General features: G+C 39.6%; 1 protein-coding gene across 1 annotated transcript; it reads left to right on the plus strand.

Moving 5' to 3' along the window:
- The first annotated feature begins 1,477 nt into the window (after positions 1–1,477).
- On the plus strand, positions 1,478–24,026 carry eppk1 (epiplakin 1). Its single transcript, XM_059556044.1, has 2 exons — positions 1,478–1,615; positions 7,117–24,026. The coding sequence occupies exon 2, from the start codon at positions 7,144–7,146 to the stop codon at positions 23,644–23,646; it is 16,503 nt and encodes a 5,500-aa protein (XP_059412027.1). The 5' UTR covers positions 1,478–1,615; positions 7,117–7,143; the 3' UTR covers positions 23,647–24,026.
- The last annotated feature ends 160 nt before the right edge of the window (positions 24,027–24,186 follow it).

The following is a 24,186-nucleotide window of genomic DNA, read 5'->3' on the forward strand; positions in this document are numbered from 1 at the left end:
GAGTTAACATACTTTACCAAGCCGTTTTCACTGAAAGATGAGGAATTTAAAATATTTGAGAAGTCTGGAACAGCTACAGCATGTTGCCTGTAATGGCTTCAACAACAGAAAGTGACAAGAGGAGGGGTGATGTGGGTTTTGGGAGACATGCCCAGCATTTACTGGCAAGGATTTCTGCTAAGCATGTTCTGTCAAATCAGCAACATGTCTTTAAAATGCAAATATGTTGCACATTAAAGGCTAAAAGAAAAGTCAAGATAAAAGGTCAGGCTAAGATATTCATTTCTCAACCATGTCAGCAACATGTATTGAGAAATATGTTGGAAGGTTTTGGAGATTACCTCCTGTTTACATTTGTGAAGTTCAGCTGAAGTTTGGTTTAAAACACCAAAAATAGGTCAGATAAAAAAAAAAAAAAAAAGAAACACTTCTTATAAAGTCCTCATGAAAGCTCTTTTATTAGCAACTGGGGGGGGGGGGTGATTTTAACTACAACCCTAAATTTATGATCAGAAAAAAAAATCTTGTGTCCCCCTCTCTCATAAGGTTTGAGTAGATAGGTCCCCTCATTTTGAGGTAAAAGTGTTCAAAACACCTTTTTTTCTGCAATTAAGCATTTTTTTTTTTGGGAGTTGCATAACATTTAGTTTTCATATATGTACCACTGTTCCAAAATGTGTTAGCTAACCATGTGCTGATTAGCGTCTTTGAGCTAGGTTCAAAAGTATCTAAAATGTATATATACTGTATATATATATATATATATATAGAGAGAGAGAGAGAGAGAGAGAGAGAGAGAGAGAGAGACTTTACATGAAATTTTTGAATGGCAGTGGTTTTTAATCTATTCTGTTTAAATCTTTTCTTTACAATGGTACATTGAATAAGCAGCATATGATATAACAATATTGTCAAGTACTGTAATATTGCCAAAATTTGTGATACTTACCACTCCTTAAAAGACATTTGCACCACAAAACCTAAAGCTTCAGGTCGAGCAGGATGTGCCAACAGAGATAAAAGATCACATGCAATATATTTACATCATTTTAAATGATTAACAGAAACGCAAACTTGAGAAAATACTAGTGAAATACAGTGATGAAATCATTCACGAGAACTGGTTTTCATAAGCTTGAACGAGCGTGACACATTTCTCTACCACGATCTGAAATGTCAGAAAGCAATTGTGAATGCACTGAGGAAAAAAAATTGGCAGTCTGTTCTATCCCCCAATAACCCCATTTAAAGTAACATGCACAAAATTCATAGTGTTTGCACACGTAGAAAAAAATCAGGTTAACATGAATTAAATTTTTTATCACAGTTACTAAATATTCTTCGGGTTCCTGTGCATATTTGGCAATAAGGAGAGCGACATTCCTTTACTTAGCTGCAAGGTATTTGTCTTTGTCGAGAGAAGGGAGTGTACCTGAGGGTGGAGTTTAGTCCTGACTGATCAGTATATTATACAGAAAGAAAGGAAACATGCTCAGTCTTTCACTGGGTGTCCGTAGTGTGCTTGACCTACATCAACTCTTAGTAAAGAGAAAAACTCTTAACTGAACTTTAACTAGATCCTGACTGAAACTTCCAGCAAAAACCCCCAAAAGAGGTAAGAATGATTTCAGGTAGTTGTAAAACTTTTTGTGGTCTCAGATTACAATCTAAATATTGTTCTTTTAATTCTGTTGTCATTTACTTTAAAATGTTACCAGTGTTAATTCATCATAGAGCAAGGATTTTCAGATAATTGAATGCATGTGCCATAGTTCCTGCTTTCGTGAATGTTATGTTTTACATATGCTCACGTTTTTAACCACCTCTTAGCAATAAAGAGCTAAAGTGCTTTATGAAATGGCTAATATTTGCAGACACATTTGAACAGGGATAATTATATTAAGTAATGTACTTGGTTAAAGAACTGGTCAAACATTTAAATTATGCATTTAGACATTTTTTTAAAAGTGACTTTCAAATGAAGGATACTCGAACATAAGCAAGGTGTTGCCACATTACAACAGTGTTGCAATAAATAACTTTGCCCAGTACTTCATAGTTGTGGGGCAACTGAACAAGCTATCCACAGAATTACAAAAGTACAATAAGGGTTTCTTTATGTACTGTACAATGCATTATGAATTGATTGTATGCCAAGTATGTTGTTTTCTCTATAAGTATTCTTTATATATATTCTTAAAATGTAAATGTATTTTTTTTTTGGTATGAAAAGTCTGAAAAAGAGCATTACATCAGCGTAAGACAACCTTTATGATTCAGTTATATATATATATAATGGGTTTTTTTCTCTGTATAATGTGTCAAAAAGTGTCCTTGAATAGTGTTTACCTGAAGTCCCTTTAAGAAAATGTCTGAAACTACAGAGTCATGTGACTTTATGGTTTCAGAAGTCCTTATTTAGACCTGACACTGTCTGCATCCAAGGAATTTGGACAGGAAGAGGCCATTAGCAGCCCCGTTTTTTATTGTGTAAGGGTTAACACCCCCCCCCCCCCCACTTACAAGAAGAATGCTAATCATGGCTGTCTGCAACAGTGAGACTTCATAACTAAGATACAATTTAAAGCAAACATCCTTGCACGAAAATTTACATACAACATTCAGTGATTAGACAAGAAAGTAAAGTTTCATTATATTGCACATTTATAACAGCAAAGCTGACCAAAGTGCTGAACAAAGTCAAAGATAAACCTAAAATAAACAAAACAGATGATACAATAAAACAATGGATTTTTTTTATTATTATTATTAGTTTATTTGTCAGGGACAATGCAGCGCACATTATTACATACATAGTTATCACAATCGGAGTCATTACAATATGTATAGATGTGTTGCATAGAAGGTTTCTAGCCAATAGGCAAATTTGCAACCCCAGACCCTGGTAACACAGATAAAATCCAATTAAAATGCATAGGAATAAAGATACCTTTTCAACTTAATTTTAAAAGATGTAATAGAAGGTGCAAGGTGGATGTCCAGTGTCCATGTCACATCCTTGTTATAAAATCATTAAAATCGTGGAGGAAAGGAAAAGTAGGACTATATTTATTGTCCAGTATCTGCTCTATTTTTCTCAAAAAGCTATGAGCAATGCATTGTAGGAGTGCATAGGAAACAAACACCAAAACGGTGCTACCTGATTAAACCGGGGTTTCCAACTCTGCTTTTAGGCTCAGTCTGCTGTCACGTTGCCCACGTAAATCTTCTGCCAAAAAAAAACAAAAAACCGCCCAAGTGCTGTGAAAACCAAATTTTGCAGTATTTTGATGTCGTAAATCATTCAGTCTGCACAGCGTTGCATTAAGTTGAACAAAGGTATTGAAGACCTTCTGCAACCTCTTGATTGGACCCCTCCTGAGAGACATGAAACATAAGAATTTCTTTCCACATGGGGTTGGGTGATAAAACAATATCATCTTGAGTCATGATAAAATAGATTTTTTTATGATTCCGATTAAAATGTTTTCGGATTTAAGATTACGGTGATAAAATCTAGACATTTTTATTCAAAATGGATTAATCTAACAGCAGAAATAAATTCATTAATGGCTAGTCAGTGTTTGTCGCCAATGAGCTAATAGACTGTTCTGAAAAACTACAATCACACAGAAAGTGGAAAAAAAAAACTCAAAGTCCTTCACGAACACCAGTCACAATAAAAGTCTGGTTCAACTTGAAGAAATTATGACAGAAAAACGTTACTGCAGTAGGTCTACTAAAATGTAATTCTCAAGTAATAATAATATTTTAAGGAATATCATACAACCAAGGTATTTTTTCATTCATTTACAGTTACACAGTGCTGTTATGCAGCATCTTGTATGACAAAAAAAGCAATTTAATTGTAAATAATGTTTTTAATTTCATTAAAAATGAATTAAACTAATTAGACACCATTTGTTTATGGTAAATTTGTATTAAATCATAAAACACAGAATCCATTAAAAAAATAAAAAGGAAAATAAATTATCTTTACATTCATACGGAGCCCCACGCATGACATGCAGGAAAAAATAGTGGACTAAATTGTGCGCACGATTTACTAATTTGTTCCCTCCAGTGGCAGACTGGGACAGTAAATCAGGCCGGGAATTTGATTCCACCCCAGGCCACCTCTGTTGCTGCAGTCACCACCACCCAATTCATGTGTCCACCAGACTGCTAAACTCTTTGGCTCTTTCAGTTGTTTGAATTGGGTTATACTTAAAAAATAAATCAAAATCCTTAGACTGTGGATGGGCAAAATAATCAAAAGAAGTATCAAGAATTATCAAGGCATTCACTGTCTCTATCATCTTTCCCTAATCCCCCTCTCTCTCACTCTGCACATCGAGTTTCTCTGCAATATGAAACAAGCAGCCATCAATTGTATGTCCCAATGATCACAGTCCTACTACTGATGACCTTATAAATCATAAAAGCACATATTTTTCTAAGAGTATAGCCAGCATGTTTAGTTTTGCTTATAGCTTAAACTTTACCTGAAGGTTCCTGCTCTGACTCAAAAGCTGAACTGTCCACCCTCTCTTGTTACTGTTGCTTCCTTCGTCACCTTCAAAATAAATAAGCATCGTACACTAGGCTACATATTGTAGGCTAGAAATGGAAAATCAATTTCTGGTCAATTTTGGCACTAAAAAAAATATGGTATCTTCATATGTAAAACAGTGTGCTAGTTTGTCATTAAGACGCTCTTTTAAAACATCTATCATTATATACATTTGTAATATATATATATATATATATATATATATATATATATATATATATATATATATATATATATATATTTAATAGATTTTATCTATTGTAAGTTGCTTTGAATGAAAGTGTCCTTCTGCCAAATGATTATGTAAATATGAGGGTACATGGAACAGTTCAACTTTTTCACAGTTCAGTTTGTTTCACGGTTTCGGTACCGTTGTATGTGCTATGTTTATGGAAAAACTATACTTTCAAAAATATATATATTATTATCATATTATTAAGAATATTCTAACTACAAGCAACAGCACAAATAAATACAATATAGTAAAGATACAAATAAAATTTTTGTAGGTAGGTCTTGCATTAGTTTTTAGGTACAGAAATTAAAGTAATCAAATGTAATACAGCATTGCATTTTGGACTATAAATTAAAGATTATTCTTTATTAAAGTAAAAAAAGCTTTTTAATCAAGAGCAGTGAGTGATTTCTTTGTTGGTGCTTTATTATTATAAAGACTGTCACTTTAAGAGAATGCACTGATACAGTGTTCGTATTAGTATTGAACAAGAGTCAATGATTTGATTTTTTTTCAGTGAACCATAGTAAATATAAACGTAATTCTGACCGACCTGCTCCCTCACTGGCGAACATGGCTGGGATTTTGCAGCAACTTGCTGCGTCTGTGGCCAGGGCTTTTCTCCTTTCCGTCTCTGCTCCTCCTTTGCGTTTACGCTCCATTTTTTGCGCGTTTTTCTAAGATAAAGCCTGCCTCTGGATGTTTGGTCATGTGGTGGTGTCATTTTCACTACGCGATCGCATGATTCGTACATTCATAAGACCGTCAATTAATTCGCAGTTGCATACCAGCATATTGCACGTCAGCCTGATCGACTGCACAGCGGCAGGCCAGAATGACCGTCAGGCCACCGGGAAATGTCCCGGTGCTCCCGATGGCCAGTCGGCCCCTGGTTCCCTCAATTTACTAAAACGAGTAGCCTACAGTACAGAAAACCAGTACAGAAAAAATGAAGAAGCAGAGATAAGACACGTTTGTATTCCAAAAAACACAAATCAGGGCAAAAAATGAATACTTACATCAAGTTCAACTTCTGTTTGGCCGCTCCATTATGGCAAGTGATAATTTAATTGTCAGTTGTGTGTGTTGGTAACACCCCTTTCAAAAGTGTTTGTAGTGCAGCAGAGAAATGGGCACTATTGAAAATATGTTTTTAGAGGAGTATATGTGTGTGACATATTTATTGTTTTTATTGTCTATAATTTAGTGTCTTTTGTAGTCTTTCTGATTTACAGCTGCTGACAAACAAGCTATATGCAGTTTATATTGTATTATTTATATACTATGCACTTTTTTCTGTTAAAAATCTGACTAAATGGTATATACCATAGAAGTAATATTAGGCATCTAATAAGCATAGATGTGCGGAAAGTTTCTAAAATGTGTGTCTAGTACTGCATTTATCATTTGGTAATTTATAGGATTGAGATTAAATTAAAAAAAACTTTTTGTATCCATTGTTGCAGACCAATATTAATAAATAATAATAAACAATAATAAATATTGGATAATATAAGGGCAAAACATAACTTACAGAGTTAATTTTAGTTTTATATATTTAAGAAAATATAACAAATATCTAGGCTTTTACCTCAGCTAGAAGCTAACTGATGTTCAATGATACAGTTAACATTATTTAGGAAATACATTTTCAGTCACTCACTCTAATCAGAGGCCATTCTCTTCCATACTATACTTTACATGGGAGTGACTTCTGGCTTAAGTAAATCACAGAAAATATAAATATTCTAATTGTGCAACAAAAAAAAGAATGTTTATACACACAATATATTCCACCTTTTGTATAATACGCCAAAATTATTATGAGAAATATATTTTTGTATATTTTGAAAGATAGAGAAAGAGAGAGAGAGAGAGAGAGAGAGAGAGAGAGAGAGAGAGAGAGAGAGAGAGAGAGAGAGAGAGAGAGAGAATGCGCCTCATACACTTGTATGTATGATTGGGTAACTGACAAGTGAAAAGTTATTCTGGGTCATGGTTCTTTATCCTGACATTCTTCAAGAATACATGAGAATCCTGTATTTCCAGTTTTCCATTGCTTACAAGGTTCATGCAAAGTAAAAAACATGCACACTTTTCCAAGTGAGGCAATGCTCAAGACGTTATTTCCTGTGAGGACAAGTCATAAAAGGGGTGAAGGGTTCTTTCATTGTTAGCACAAACAAGTTTCAACAGGGTTCTGTGGTTTGCCCTTTCTACAATAAACAAAATATATGGATAATTGAAATTATTAATTTAGAGTACTTTTTAAATGTGTGACTAATAATTATTCCTATGTAATCCACAGACTCTGGTGCAAGAAAACCCACAAAAAATGCCAGCTCAGGAAAATTGTGGTTTTCAGGGTCCAGTAGCTGGAGTGTTCCTTGAACATTCAAATCAAACTATTACAATATACCAAGCCTTCAAGAAGCGCTTGTTGAAGCCAGGAACATGTCTGGCACTGTTAGAAGCTCAAGCTGCAACAGGAGGAATCATCGACCCCATCAAAAACTTGACATGGTCTGTAGATGATGCAGTAAAGGAAGGCATTGTGGGACATGAGATGAAAGAGAAACTTCAGTTAGCTGAGAGAGCAATCAAGGGCTACACAGATCCATACACCAACCAACAGATCTCACTCTTTCAGGCCATGCAGAAAGATGTTATCCCAAAAGAACATGCCATTAGATTACTTGAGGCACAGATCTCTGTCAAAGGGATCTATGACCCTATTGAAAAATGCCATCTAACAGAAAAACAAGCCTACGGGAAGGGTCACTATGACAAAGATCTTTTAAGAGACAAAGTGGATGCCCTAAAAGTATTCTATGACCCAAACTCTCAAGAAAACCTCACCTATGCATCACTGATAAAGAAATGCACTGTAGCCCCAGAAACAGGTTTGCTGCTGTTCCCCATCTGCATCACATTTAAAGGCCTCCGCAGAGGTGTAACCTCCGCTGAGCTTCTGGCATCAAAAATTATTGACCAACAGACATTTGAAAATCTGCATAAGGGTAAAACCACCACCCAGGATGTGATGTTAATGGAAACAGTGAAAGAATATCTAGAAGGTAAAAAGAGCATTGGGGGAGTAGCTGTGCTCTCCACAAACAAGAGAATGAGCATCTATCAGGCAATGAGACAAGGTATAATCATGCCTGGCTCTGCTTTGATTCTGCTGGAAGCCCAGGCTGCAACTGGATTCATGATTGACCCTGTTGAAAACAAGACATACAGTGTAGATGAAGCCATTAAACAAAAACTTGTAGGGCCTGAGTACCACACAAAATTGCTTGCAGCAGAACGTGCAGTAACTGGTTACAACGATCCATACACTGGTGAAACCATATCTCTTTTTCAAGCTCTGAAGAAGGAACTGATCGTAAAGGAACATGGGATCCGATTGCTTGAGGCACAGATTGCAACTGGTGGAATTATCGATCCAATAAACAGTCACAGAGTTCCTGTGGAGGTAGCTTACAAGCGTGGCTTCTTTGATGAGGAAATTAATGCCATCCTTGAAGATCCTGGAGATGACACTAAAGGTTTCTTTGACCCAAACACAAACGATAATCTGACATATCTACAACTGCTGGATCGTTGTGTCATCGACCCCTCTACAGGACTCACACTATTACCCATTCACGATCCATCCAGTAGTCTGAATCACACGTTCATTGGCTATGACATCAAAAAAGTCTTCAAGGGTGTCATGGTAAAAGTGACATGTGGAAAATACATGGGAATGACTGTTTCGCTCTGGGAATTACTCATGTCTGAATATTTCACTGAACAGCAAAGGCAAACCTTCATTGAGCAATACAGAAACAAAACACTCACAATTGAAATTATAGTCACCAAAGTCCTGGAGATCATTGAACATTCAGTGAAAACAGCTAATGTAGTTTTTGACGGTATAAGAGAAAAAGTAACTGCAAACCAGCTCGCTGAAGCTGACATAATCACAGAGAATGATCTAGCAGATCTCAGAGAAGGAAAAAAGACTGTCAAAGATGTTACAGAGAATGAATCTGTGCAAACATACCTTCAAGGTAAACCAAGCATTGCTGGTGTACTGCTTCCTGACTCCCAAATAATGTCAATCTACCAAGCCCGACAAAAAGGAATTCTGAGACCAGGAACATCACTTGTTCTTCTTGAAGCCCAGGCTGCAACAGGTTTCATAATTGACCCAATTGCTAATCAAAAGTTTTCTGTAGATGATGCAATGAAGGCACGAGTTATAGGGGCTGATCTTCATGCAAAATTAAGCTCAGCAGAGAAGGCAGTGACAGGTTACCAAGATCCTTACACTGGCAAGAAAATCTCATTGTTCCAAGCAATGCAGAAAGATTTAATTGTGAAGGACCATGGCATACGTCTGCTAGAGGCCCAGATTGCCACAGGGGGCATCATTGATCCTATAAATAGCCATCGCATTCCTGTTCATATTGCTTATAAACGAGGATATTTTGATACAGAAATGAATCAGATCCTTTGTGATCCAACTGATGACACAAAAGGATTCTTTGACCCAAACACTCATGAAAACCTTACTTATATGCAGCTGATGTCCAGATGTGTCACTGACCAAAGCACAGACCTTTGCCTTTTGACAATCAAAGGAAACGACAAGAGAGTCAAAATAGGGGGCAGTGCCATAGAGGTGTTCCAAACCACATATGTCTCTGTGAGATACGGCAGATTCAGCAACAAGAAAGTGACACTCTGGGATCTCATCAACTCTGAATATTTGTCAGAGGAGAAAAGGCAGGAGCTGTTAAAGCGCTACAAGTCCAAAACAATCACGATAAAGGAAATCATAACAATTATTTTAGAGATAATTGAGAGCAAGGAAGTACAAAGAAATGTTGACCTCAGTGTAAATGGTCTTAGAGGAAAAGTCTCTATTTTGGAGCTGCTGGATTTGGCAATAATAGATGAAAAAACATACAAAAATGTGCTTGAGGGGAAGCTAACAATCAAAGATCTCACTGAGATGGGCACTGTGAGAAACTTCCTTATTGGAACAAGCTGTATAGCAGGTGTAATATTGCAGAAGTCAAATCAGAAAATGAGCATCTACCAAGCCAAAAAAGAGGGCTATCTTACTCCTGGCACTGCATTGTGTCTTCTTGAAGCACAGGCTGCCACTGGTTTTATTATTGATCCAATACAAGACAAGAAACTCACTGTTGAGGAGGCCTTGAAGCAGAAAGTCCTTGTTCCAGAGTTGTATGAAAAACTCTTGGCTGCTGAGAAAGCGGTGACTGGTTACAAAGACCCATACACTGGCAAGACAATATCACTTTTTGAAGCCATCAAGAAAGAACTTATAGTAAAGCAGCATGGAATACGTCTACTTGAAGCCCAGATTGCAACAGGTGGCATCATTGATCCTTTAACAGGTTTGCATTTACCACTTGAAGTTGCTTTCAAAAAGGGTTATTTTGATGCAGACTTAAACAAGATCCTTGCTGATCAAAGTGATGACACTAAAGGATTTTTTGATCCCACCACACAAGAAAATCTGACCTACATGGAGATGTTGGCACGATGCATCAAGGATCCTGATACTGGTCTTTTCCTTCTTCCAGTCACTGAAAAAGGGAAAACACAAAAAAAGTCACAAAACATTCTCTCAGATGCTGAGATCAAGGAAGAATTTGAGAAAAACAGTGTTGTTGTTTCTGTTGGCCGTTTCTCAGGAAAAACACTGTCTCTCTGGGAAGTAATACATTCTGTATACTTCACAGATGAACAGAGGCAGGAGTACTTTGAACAATATCGTCTGGCTAAGATAAACATCAAGGATGTTGTCACCACAGTTACCAAAACTCTTCAAACAATAGAACAGACAGAAGCAATTTCTCAAACCACTTTGGGCCTGAGAAAACCTGTTTCGATGCAACAGCTGCATGACTCTGGAATCATTGACAACAAAATGTACAAAGAGCTGCAACATGGTAAGGAGACACTTGAAAATGTGGTTAAACTTGAATCTGTTCAAAGGTACTTGAAAGGCACTGGAAGTATTGCTGGAGTAAAACTTAATCCATCAGGAAAAGTGTTAAGTTTATACATGGCAAAAACTGAAGGCGTACTCAGTTCCGATGCAGCACTCTTGTTGCTTGAGGCTCAGGCAGCAACTGGATATGTTATCGATCCAATCCAAAACACACATCACACAGTCATGGAGGCTGTCAGAGCTCAAATTATTGGACCAGAGATACTGGAGCACTTACTATTGGCTGAATGTGCTGTCACTGGTTTCAGAGACCCATACACAGATGAGCAAATATGCTTATTTGAAGCAATGCAAAAAGGTCTCATCCCTCTTAAAAATGGATTGAACCTCTTAGATGCACAGCTTGCCACAGGGGGAATTATTGATCCAATTGGCAGCTACAGGCTGCCTTATCGGAAGGCAATATTGAAAGGATGTGTGAATAATGAGACCAGTGATCTTTTAGCAAATCCTATAAATAGTGAAAAGGGGTTTTCTGACCCAGAAACTAAAGAACCTCTTACGTACCAACAACTCATCAAGAAATGTGAAAGGAATTCAACCACTGGCCTACTCCTTCTCCCAGTAGATGAAAAGAGTTCTGAAAACTCAACCTACAGTGACAAGCAAATAATAAAGGTCTTCAAAGAAAAATCAGTGATCATTAATGCTGGTAAGTTTGCAGATAAACGTGTATCACTTTGGGATGTACTACACTCAGGGTACGTCTCTACAGAGAAAATGAAAGAATTTCTTGACTTATACAAACAAAAGAAACTGTCAATAGAGGAGATAACAGAAATGGTGACAGCAATGATAATTGAAGTAACAACAAAAAAACATTCATTTAAAGGTCTGAGAAAACAAGTGTCAGCAAGTGAGCTATTTGGGGCAAAAATCATCTCAAAAGAAATTATGGATAAGCTTATCAATGATGAAGTAGATGATGAAGATATCAACCAAATGGAATCTATTCAAAAATACCTTGGAGCAACAAACTGTATTTCTGGTGTGTATGTCCAGTCCACAAAACAGACCATGAGCATCTTCAATGCCAAAAATAAGGGACTTCTGACACCTGGAACATCTCTGGTTTTGCTTGAAGCTCAGGCTGCCACTGGCTTTATAATTGACCCAGTGAAGAATAAAAAGCTGTCAGTAGAGCAGGCGGTGACTGAAGGACTTGTTGGGACAGAATGGAAAACCAAACTGCTCTCTGCAGAACGGGCAGTCACTGGTTACACAGACCCCAGCACAGGGAACATAATCTCCTTGTTCCAGGCCTTGAAAAAAGATTTGATCGTCAAGGACCATGGTATTCGTCTGTTAGAAGCTCAGATCGCCACTGGAGGCATTATTGATCCTGTGCACAGCCATCGTGTTCCTGTGGAGGTGGCTTACCAAAGAGGGTACTTTGATGAGGAGATGAACAATATCCTATCTGATCCAGGTGATGATACCAAAGGATTCTTTGATCCCAACACACAGGAGAACCTCACATACTTGCAACTTGTGGAGCGGTGCGTTAGAGACCCCTACACTGGCCTCAGCCTCCTTGTGATTGTGAAAAAGGGTGAGCACTACTTCTTCATTGATGAACATACAAAGAATATTCTTAAGTCTACAACCACAAAGAAAGCAGGAGGAAAATTCCAAGGACAGCTGGTCACTCTTTGGGATCTGCTGTACTCAAATTACATTTCTGAGGAAAAGAGGAGAGAACTGGTCCAGCAGTTTAAATCAGGTACAATAACTATAGAACAGTTCCTAGAAATAGTCCTGACATTGACATCAGAGAAATCAGGAACAAGCACCCAAACTATTACAACAATAACAACTACAACAGCAGAGACAAGCCAAAATCAAACATTTCAAGGTATCAGAAAGAAAGTGAGTGCTGATGAGTTGTGGAAATCCAAAGTCATTGATGAGAAAATTTACAAAGACCTAACTTCCGGAAAAGTAACAGTTGATCACGTAAGTGAAATGGACTCTGTGCGAAAATACCTGAAAGGAACAAATAGCATCGCTGGTGTGTTTGTACAGTCTACCAAACAAACCATGAGCATCTTCAATGCCAAAAATAAGGGACTTCTGACACCTGGAACATCTCTGGTTTTGCTTGAAGCTCAGGCTGCCACTGGCTTTATTCTTGACCCAGTGAAGAATAAAAAGCTTTCCGTAGAGCAGGCGGTGACTGAAGGACTTGTTGGGACAGAATGGAAAACCAAACTGCTCTCTGCAGAACGGGCAGTCACTGGTTACACAGACCCCAGCACAGGGAACATAATCTCCTTGTTCCAGGCCTTGAAAAAAGATTTGATTGTCAAGGACCATGGTATTCGTCTGTTAGAAGCTCAGATCGCCACTGGAGGCATCATTGATCCTGTGCACAGCCATCGTGTTCCTGTGGAGGTGGCTTACCAAAGAGGGTACTTTGATGAGGAGATGAACAAGATCCTATCTGATCCAGATGATGATACCAAAGGATTCTTTGATCCCAACACACAGGAGAACCTCACATACTTGCAACTTGTGGAGCGGTGCGTTAGAGACCCCAACACTGGCCTCAGCCTCCTTGTGATTGTGAAAAAGGGTGAGCACTACTTCTTCATTGATGAACATACAAAGAATATTCTTAAGTCTACAACCACAAAGAAAGCAGGAGGAAAATTCCAAGGACAGCTGGTCACTCTTTGGGATCTGCTGTACTCAAATTACATTTCTGAGGAAAAGAGGAGAGAACTGGTCCAGAAGTTTAAATCAGGTACAATAACTATAGAACAGTTCCTAGAAATAGTCCTGACATTGACATCAGAGAAATCAGGAACAAGCACCCAAAATATTACAACAATAACAACTACAACAGCAGAGACAACCCAAAATCAAACATTTCAAGGTATCAGAAAGGATGTGAGTGCTGATGAGTTGTGGAATTCCAAAGTCATTGATGAGAAAATTTACAAAGACCTAACTTCCGGAAAAGTAACAGTTGATCACGTAAGTGAAATGGACTCTGTGCGAAAATACCTGAAAGGAACAAATAGCATCGCTGGTGTGTTTGTACAGTCTACCAAACAAACCATGAGCATCTTCAATGCCAAAAATAAGGGACTTCTGACACCTGGAACATCTCTGGTTTTGCTTGAAGCTCAGGCTGCCACCGGCTTTATGATTGACCCAGTGAAGAATAAAAAGCTGTCAGTAGAGCAGGCGGTGACTGAAGGACTTGTTGGGACAGAATGGAAAACCAAACTGCTCTCTGCAGAACGGGCAGTCACTGGTTACACAGACCCCAGCACAGGGAACATAATCTCCTTGTTCCAGGCCTTGAAAAAAGATTTGATCGTCAAGGACCATGGTATTCGTCTGTTAGAAGCTCAGATCGCCACTGGAGGCATTATTGATCCTGTGCACAGCCATCGTGTTCCTGTGGAGGTGGCTTACCAAAGAGGGTACTTTGATGAGGAGATGAACAATATCCTATCTGATCCAGGTGATGATACCAAAGGATTCTTTGATCCCAACACACAGGAGAACCTCACATACTTGCAACTTGTGGAGCGGTGCATTAGAGACCCCAACACTGGCCTCAGCCTCCTTGTGATTGTGAAAAAGGGTGAGCACTACTTCTTCATTGATGAACATACAAAGAATATTCTTAAGTCTACAACCACAAAGAAAGCAGGAGGAAAATTCCAAGGACAGCTGGTCACTCTTTGGGATCTGCTGTACTCAAATTACATTTCTGAGGAAAAGAGGAGAGAACTGGTCCAGCAGTTTAAATCAGGTACAATAACTATAGAACAGTTCCTAGAAATAGTCCTGACATTGACATCAGAGAAATCAGGAACAAGCACCCAAAATATTACAACAATAACAACTACAACAGCAGAGACAAGCCAAAATCAAACATTTCAAGGTATCAGAAAGAAAGTGAGTGCTGATGAGTTGTGGAAATCCAAAGTCATTGATGAGAAAATTTACAAAGACCTAACTTCCGGAAAAGTAACAGTTGATCACGTAAGTGAAATGGACTCTGTGCGAAAATACCTGAAAGGAACAAATAGCATCGCTGGTGTGTTTGTACAGTCTACCAAACAAACCATGAGCATCTTCAATGCCAAAAATAAGGGACTTCTGACACCTGGAACATCTCTGGTTTTGCTTGAAGCTCAGGCTGCCACTGGCTTTATTATTGACCCAGTGAAGAATAAAAAGCTTTCCGTAGAGCAGGCGGTGACTGAAGGACTTGTTGGGACAGAATGGAAAACCAAACTGCTCTCTGCAGAACGGGCAGTCACTGGTTACAAAGACCCCAGCACAGGGAACATAATCTCCTTGTTCCAGGCCTTGAAAAAAGATTTGATTGTCAAGGACCATGGTATTCGTCTGTTAGAAGCTCAGATCGCCACTGGAGGCATCATTGATCCTGTGCACAGCCATCGTGTTCCTGTGGAGGTGGCTTACCAAAGAGGGTACTTTGATGAGGAGTTGAACAAGATCCTATCTGATCCAGATGATGATACCAAAGGATTCTTTGATCCCAACACGCAGGAGAACCTCACATACTTGCAACTTGTGGAGCGGTGCGTTAGAGACCCCAACACTGGCCTCAGCCTCCTTGTGATTGTGAAAAAGGGTGAGCACTACTTCTTCATTGATGAACATACAAATAATGTTCTTAAGTCTACCACCACAAAGAAAGCAGGAGGAAAATTCCAAGGACAGCTGGTCACTCTTTGGGATCTGCTCTACTCTAATTACATTTCTGAGGAAAAGAGGAGAGAACTGATCCAGCAGTTTAAATCAAGTACAATAACCATAGAACAGTTCCTAGAAATAGTCCTGACATTGATATCAGAGAAATCAGGAACAAGCACCCAAACTATTACAACAATAACAACTACAACAGCAGAGACAACCCAAAACCAAACATTTCAAGGTATCAGAAAGGATGTGAGTGCTGATGAGTTGTGGAAATCCAAAGTCATTGATGAGAAAATTTACAAAGACCTAACTTCCGGAAAAGTAACAGTTGATCACGTAAGTGAAATGGACTCTGTGCGAAAATACCTGAAAGGAACAAATAGCATCGCTGGTGTGTTTGTACAGTCTACCAAACAAACCATGACTATCTTCAATGCCAAAAATAAGGGACTTCTGACACCTGGAACATCTCTGGTTTTGCTTGAAGCTCAGGCTGCCACCGGCTTTATGATTGACCCAGTGAAGAATAAAAAGCTGTCAGTAGAGCAGGCGGTGACTAAAGGACTTGTTGGGACAGAATGGAAAACCAAACTGCTCTCTGCAGAACGGGCAGTCACTGGTTACACAGACCCCAGCACAGGGAACATAATCTCCTTGTTCCAGGCCTTGAAAAAAGATTTGATCGTCAAGGACCATGGTATTCGTCTGTTAGAAGCTCAGATCGCCACTGGAGGCATTATTGATCCTGTGCACAGCCATCGTGTTCCTGTGGATGTGGCTTACCAAAGAGGGTACTTTGATGAGGAGATGAACAATATCCTATCTGATCCAGGTGATGATACCAAAGGATTCTTTGATCCCAACACACAGGAGAACCTCACATACTTGCAACTTGTGGAGCGGTGCGTTAGAGACCCCAACACTGGCCTCAGCCTCCTTGTGATTGTGAAAAAGGGTGAGCACTACTTCTTCATTGATGAACATACAAAGAATATTCTTAAGTCTACAACCACAAAGAAAGCAGGAGGAAAATTCCAAGGACAGCTGGTCACTCTTTGGGATCTGCTGTACTCAAATTACATTTCTGAGGAAAAGAGGAGAGAACTGGTCCAGAAGTTTAAATCAGGTACAATAACTATAGAACAGTTCCTAGAAATAGTCCTGACATTGACATCAGAGAAATCAGGAACAAGCACCCAAAATATTACAACAATAACAACTACAACAGCAGAGACAACCCAAAATCAAACATTTCAAGGTATCAGAAAGGATGTGAGTGCTGATGAGTTGTGGAATTCCAAAGTCATTGATGAGAAAATTTACAAAGACCTAACTTCCGGAAAAGTAACAGTTGATCACGTAAGTGAAATGGACTCTGTGCGAAAATACCTGAAAGGAACAAATAGCATCGCTGGTGTGTTTGTACAGTCTACCAAACAAACCATGAGCATTTTCAATGCCAAAAATAAGGGACTTCTGACACCTGGAACATCTCTGGTTTTGCTTGAAGCTCAGGCTGCCACTGGCTTTATGATTGACCCAGTGAAGAATAAAAAGCTGTCAGTAGAGCAGGCGGTGACTGAAGGACTTGTTGGGACAGAATGGAAAACCAAACTGCTCTCTGCAGAACGGGCAGTCACTGGTTACACAGACCCCAGCACAGGGAACATAATCTCCTTGTTCCAGGCCTTGAAAAAAGATTTGATCGTCAAGGACCATGGTATTCGTCTGTTAGAAGCTCAGATCGCCACTGGAGGCATTATTGATCCTGTGCACAGCCATCGTGTTCCTGTGGAGGTGGCTTACCAAAGAGGGTACTTTGATGAGGAGATGAACAATATCCTATCTGATCCAGGTGATGATACCAAAGGATTCTTTGATCCCAACACACAGGAGAACCTCACATACTTGCAACTTGTGGAGCGGTGCATTAGAGACCCCAACACTGGCCTCAGCCTCCTTGTGATTGTGAAAAAGGGTGAGCACTACTTCTTCATTGATGAACATACAAAGAATATTCTTAAGTCTACAACCACAAAGAAAGCAGGAGGAAAATTCCAAGGACAGCTGGTCACTCTTTGGGATCTGCTGTACTCAAATTACATTTCTGAGGAAAAGAGGAGAGAACTGGTCCAGCAGTTTAAATCAGGTACAATAACTATAGAACAGTTCCTAGAAATAGTCCTGACATTGACATCAGAGAAATCAGGAACAAGCAACCAAACTATTACAACAATAACAACTACAACAGCAGAGACAACCCAAAATCAAACATTTCAAGGTATCAGAAAGGATGTGAGTGCTGATGAGTTGTGGAAATCCAAAGTCATTGATGAGAAAATTTACAAAGACCTAACTTCCGGAAAAGTAACAGTTGATCACGTAAGTGAAATGGACTCTGTGCGAAAATACCTGAAAGGAACAAATAGCATCGCTGGTGTGTTTGTACAGTCTACCAAACAAACCATGAGCATCTTCAATGCCAAAAATAAGGGACTTCTGACACCTGGAACATCTCTGGTTTTGCTTGAAGCTCAGGCTGCCACTGGCTTTATTATTGACCCAGTGAAGAATAAAAAGCTTTCCGTAGAGCAGGCGATGAATGAAGGACTTGTTGGGACAGAATGGAAAACCAAACTGCTCTCTGCAGAACGGGCAGTCACTGGTTACAAAGACCCCAGCACAGGGAACATAATCTCCTTGTTCCAGGCCTTGAAAAAAGATTTGATTGTCAAGGACCATGGTATTCGTCTGTTAGAAGCTCAGATCGCCACTGGAGGCATCATTGATCCTGTGCACAGCCATCGTGTTCCTGTGGAGGTGGCTTACCAAAGAGGGTACTTTGATGAGGAGATGAACAAGATCCTATCTGATCCAGATGATGATACCAAAGGATTCTTTGATCCCAACACACAGGAGAACCTCACATACTTGCAACTTGTGGAGCGGTGCGTTAGAGACCCCAACACTGGCCTCAGCCTCCTTGTGATTGTGAAAAAGGTTGAGCACTACTTCTTCATTGATGAACATACAAAGAATATTCTTAAGTCTACAACCACAAAGAAAGCAGGAGGAAAATTCCAAGGACAGCTGGTCACTCTTTGGGATCTGCTGTACTCAAATTACATTTCTGAGGAAAAGAGGAGAGAACTGGTCCAGCAGTTTAAATCAGGTACAATAACTATAGAACAGTTCCTAGAAATAGTCCTGACATTGACATCAGAGAAATCAGGAACAAGCACCCAAACTATTACAACAGTAACAACTACAACAGCAGAGACAACCCAAAATCAAACATTTCAAGGTATCAGAAAGGATGTGAGTGCTGATGAGTTGTGGAAATCCAAAGTCATTGATGAGAAAATTTACAAAGACCTAACTTCCGGAAAAGTAACAGTTGATCACGTAAGTGAAATGGACTCTGTGCGAAAATACCTGAAAGGAACAAATAGCATCGCTGGTGTGTTTGTACAGTCTACCAAACAAACCATGAGCATCTTCAATGCCAAAAATAAGGGACTTCTGACACCTGGAACATCTCTGGTTTTGCTTGAAGCTCAGGCTGCCACTGGCTTTATGATTGACCCAGTGAAGAATAAAAAGCTGTCAGTAGAGCAGGCGGTGACTGAAGGACTTGTTGGGACAGAATGGAAAACCAAACTGCTCTCTGCAGAACGGGCAGTCACTGGTTACACAGACCCCAGCACAGGGAACATAATCTCCTTGTTCCAGGCCTTGAAAAAAGATTTGATCGTCAAGGACCATGGTATTCGTCTGTTAGAAGCTCAGATCGCCACTGGAGGCATTATTGATCCTGTGCACAGCCATCGTGTTCCTGTGGAGGTGGCTTACCAAAGAGGGTACTTTGATGAGGAGATGAACAATATCCTATCTGATCCAGATGATGATACCAAAGGATTCTTTGATCCCAACACACAGGAGAACCTCACATACTTGCAACTTGTGGAGCGGTGCGTTAGAGACCCCAACACTGGCCTCAGCCTCCTTGTGATTGTGAAAAAGGGTGAGCACTACTTCTTCATTGATGAACATACAAAGAATATTCTTAAGTCTACAACCACAAAGAAAGCAGGAGGAAAATTCCAAGGACAGCTGGTCACTCTTTGGGATCTGCTGTACTCAAATTACATTTCTGAGGAAAAGAGGAGAGAACTGGTCCAGCAGTTTAAATCAGGTACAATAACTATAGAACAGTTCCTAGAAATAGTCCTGACATTGACATCAGAGAAATCAGGAACAAGCACCCAAACTATTACAACAGTAACAACTACAACAGCAGAGACAACCCAAAATCAAACATTTCAAGGTATCAGAAAGGATGTGAGTGCTGATGAGTTGTGGAAATCCAAAGTCATTGATGAGAAAATTTACAAAGACCTAACTTCCGGAAAAGTAACAGTTGATCACGTAAGTGAAATGGACTCTGTGCGAAAATACCTGAAAGGAACAAATAGCATCGCTGGTGTGTTTGTACAGTCTACCAAACAAACCATGAGCATCTTCAATGCCAAAAATAAGGGACTTCTGACACCTGGAACATCTCTGGTTTTGCTTGAAGCTCAGGCTGCCACTGGCTTTATGATTGACCCAGTGAAGAATAAAAAGCTGTCAGTAGAGCAGGCGGTGACTGAAGGACTTGTTGGGACAGAATGGAAAACCAAACTGCTCTCTGCAGAACGGGCAGTCACTGGTTACACAGACCCCAGCACAGGGAACATAATCTCCTTGTTCCAGGCCTTGAAAAAAGATTTGATCGTCAAGGACCATGGTATTCGTCTGTTAGAAGCTCAGATCGCCACTGGAGGCATTATTGATCCTGTGCACAGCCATCGTGTTCCTGTGGAGGTGGCTTACCAAAGAGGGTACTTTGATGAGGAGATGAACAATATCCTATCTGATCCAGATGATGATACCAAAGGATTCTTTGATCCCAACACACAGGAGAACCTCACATACTTGCAACTTGTGGAGCGGTGCGTTAGAGACCCCAACACTGGCCTCAGCCTCCTTGTGATTGTGAAAAAGGGTGAGCACTACTTCTTCATTGATGAACATACAAAGAATATTCTTAAGTCTACAACCACAAAGAAAGCAGGAGGAAAATTCCAAGGACAGCTGGTCACTCTTTGGGATCTGCTGTACTCAAATTACATTTCTGAGGAAAAGAGGAGAGAACTGGTCCAGCAGTTTAAATCAGGTACAATAACTATAGAACAGTTCCTAGAAATAGTCCTGACATTGACATCAGAGAAATCAGGAACAAGCACCCAAACTATTACAACAGTAACAACTACAACAGCAGAGACAACCCAAAATCAAACATTTCAAGGTATCAGAAAGGATGTGAGTGCTGATGAGTTGTGGAAATCCAAAGTCATTGATGAGAAAATTTACAAAGACCTAACTTCCGGAAAAGTAACAGTTGATCACGTAAGTGAAATGGACTCTGTGCGAAAATACCTGAAAGGAACAAATAGCATCGCTGGTGTGTTTGTACAGTCTACCAAACAAACCATGAGCATCTTCAATGCCAAAAATAAGGGACTTCTGACACCTGGAACATCTCTGGTTTTGCTTGAAGCTCAGGCTGCCACTGGCTTTATGATTGACCCAGTGAAGAATAAAAAGCTGTCAGTAGAGCAGGCGGTGACTGAAGGACTTGTTGGGACAGAATGGAAAACCAAACTGCTCTCTGCAGAACGGGCAGTCACTGGTTACACAGACCCCAGCACAGGGAACATAATCTCCTTGTTCCAGGCCTTGAAAAAAGATTTGATCGTCAAGGACCATGGTATTCGTCTGTTAGAAGCTCAGATCGCCACTGGAGGCATTATTGATCCTGTGCACAGCCATCGTGTTCCTGTGGAGGTGGCTTACCAAAGAGGGTACTTTGATGAGGAGATGAACAATATCCTATCTGATCCAGATGATGATACCAAAGGATTCTTTGATCCCAACACACAGGAGAACCTCACATACTTGCAACTTGTGGAGCGGTGCGTTAGAGACCCCAACACTGGCCTCAGCCTCCTTGTGATTGTGAAAAAGGGTGAGCACTACTTCTTCATTGATGAACATACAAAGAATATTCTTAAGTCTACAACCACAAAGAAAGCAGGAGGAAAATTCCAAGGACAGCTGGTCACTCTTTGGGATCTGCTGTACTCAAATTACATTTCTGAGGAAAAGAGGAGAGAACTGGTCCAGCAGTTTAAATCAGGTACAATAACTATAGAACAGTTCCTAGAAATAGTCCTGACATTGACATCAGAGAAATCAGGAACAAGCACCCAAACTATTACAACAGTAACAACTACAACAGCAGAGACAACCCAAAATCAAACATTTCAAGGTATCAGAAAGGATGTGAGTGCTGATGAGTTGTGGAAATCCAAAGTCATTGATGAGAAAATTTACAAAGACCTAACTTCCGGAAAAGTAACAGTTGATCACGTAAGTGAAATGGACTCTGTGCGAAAATACCTGAAAGGAACAAATAGCATCGCTGGTGTGTTTGTACAGTCTACCAAACAAACCATGAGCATCTTCAATGCCAAAAATAAGGGACTTCTGACACCTGGAACATCTCTGGTTTTGCTTGAAGCTCAGGCTGCCACTGGCTTTATGATTGACCCAGTGAAGAATAAAAAGCTGTCAGTAGAGCAGGCGGTGACTGAAGGACTTGTTGGGACAGAATGGAAAACCAAACTGCTCTCTGCAGAACGGGCAGTCACTGGTTACACAGACCCCAGCACAGGGAACATAATCTCCTTGTTCCAGGCCTTGAAAAAAGATTTGATCGTCAAGGACCATGGTATTCGTCTGTTAGAAGCTCAGATCGCCACTGGAGGCATTATTGATCCTGTGCACAGCCATCGTGTTCCTGTGGAGGTGGCTTACCAAAGAGGGTACTTTGATGAGGAGATGAACAATATCCTATCTGATCCAGGTGATGATACCAAAGGATTCTTTGATCCCAACACACAGGAGAACCTCACATACTTGCAACTTGTGGAGCGGTGCGTTAGAGACCCCAACACTGGCCTCAGCCTCCTTGTGATTGTGAAAAAGGGTGAGCACTACTTCTTCATTGATGAACATACAAAGAATATTCTTAAGTCTACAACCACAAAGAAAGCAGGAGGAAAATTCCAAGGACAGCTGGTCACTCTTTGGGATCTGCTGTACTCAAATTACATTTCTGAGGAAAAGAGGAGAGAACTGGTCCAGCAGTTTAAATCAGGTACAATAACTATAGAACAGTTCCTAGAAATAGTCCTGACATTGACATCAGAGAAAACAGGAACAAGCACCCAAACTATTACAACAATAACAACTACAACAGCAGAGACAAGCCAAAATCAAACATTTCAAGGTATCAGAAAGAAAGTGAGTGCTGATGAGTTGTGGAAATCCAAAGTCATTGATGAGAAAATTTACAAAGACCTAACTTCCGGAAAAGTAACAGTTGATCACGTAAGTGAAATGAACTCTGTGCGAAAATACCTGAAAGGAACAAATAGCATCGCTGGTGTGTTTGTACAGTCTACCAAACAAACCATGAGCATCTTCAATGCCAAAAATAAGGGACTTCTGACACCTGGAACATCTCTGGTTTTGCTTGAAGCTCAGGCTGCCACTGGCTTTATTATTGACCCAGTGAAGAATAAAAAGCTTTCCGTAGAGCAGGCGGTGACTGAAGGACTTGTTGGGACAGAATGGAAAACCAAACTGCTCTCTGCAGAACGGGCAGTCACTGGTTACACAGACCCCAGCACAGGGAACATAATCTCCTTGTTCCAGGCCTTGAAAAAAGATTTGATCATCAAGGACCATGGTATTCGTCTGTTAGAAGCTCAGATCGCCACTGGAGGCATCATTGATCCTGTTCACAGCCATCGTGTTCCTGTGGAGGTGGCTTACCAAAGAGGGTATTTTGATGAGGAGATGAACAAGATCCTATCTGATCCAGATGATGATACCAAAGGATTCTTTGATCCCAACACGCAGGAGAACCTCACATACTTGCAACTTGTGGAACGGTGCGTTAGAGACCCCAAGACTGGCCTAAGTTTGCTCGCTTTAAAAAAGTAGATATGATTTGATGCAAAATGCCATGCAATATATTCTTCATTAACTATAATCACTGTTCTGTTTCCACTAATGCCAGAAACAAATCTGTAAATGTATATCAGTTAACATTCAATTTCAGTGTGCATTGCTTACAATATACATGTTCAGTTTTACATTTTTAAACTGAAATTTAGAAGCATCAGTAAAAGCGCAAATTCTTTGTTTAAAATTCTTTTAAATGTTCAAATTTTGCATTTAATCTTTTTAACTCATGCTCTCTTGTGGTGTTCAAAACAATTAAAAAAATTATAAACAATTGCAATACGTTAGTTTGTTTAATAATTTTCATGTCAGTAATCTCTTTCATCTCATTAAACATTCCTTGTTTACACTGTAATAAAGTCATAACATTCAACATTTATTGAATACCAGCACATGAAAATGAGAAAATGGTTGCAGATTATGGTAGAAAAGATAAACAGTATTAATGAAAAAAAAAAAAACTGTAGTTGGAAACCTAACATAAATTGAAAAATGTACATTATCTTTAAATACAAATCT

This window comes from Carassius carassius, chromosome 8, assembly GCF_963082965.1.
Source record: "Carassius carassius chromosome 8, fCarCar2.1, whole genome shotgun sequence".
NCBI lineage: Eukaryota > Metazoa > Chordata > Actinopteri > Cypriniformes > Cyprinidae > Carassius > Carassius carassius.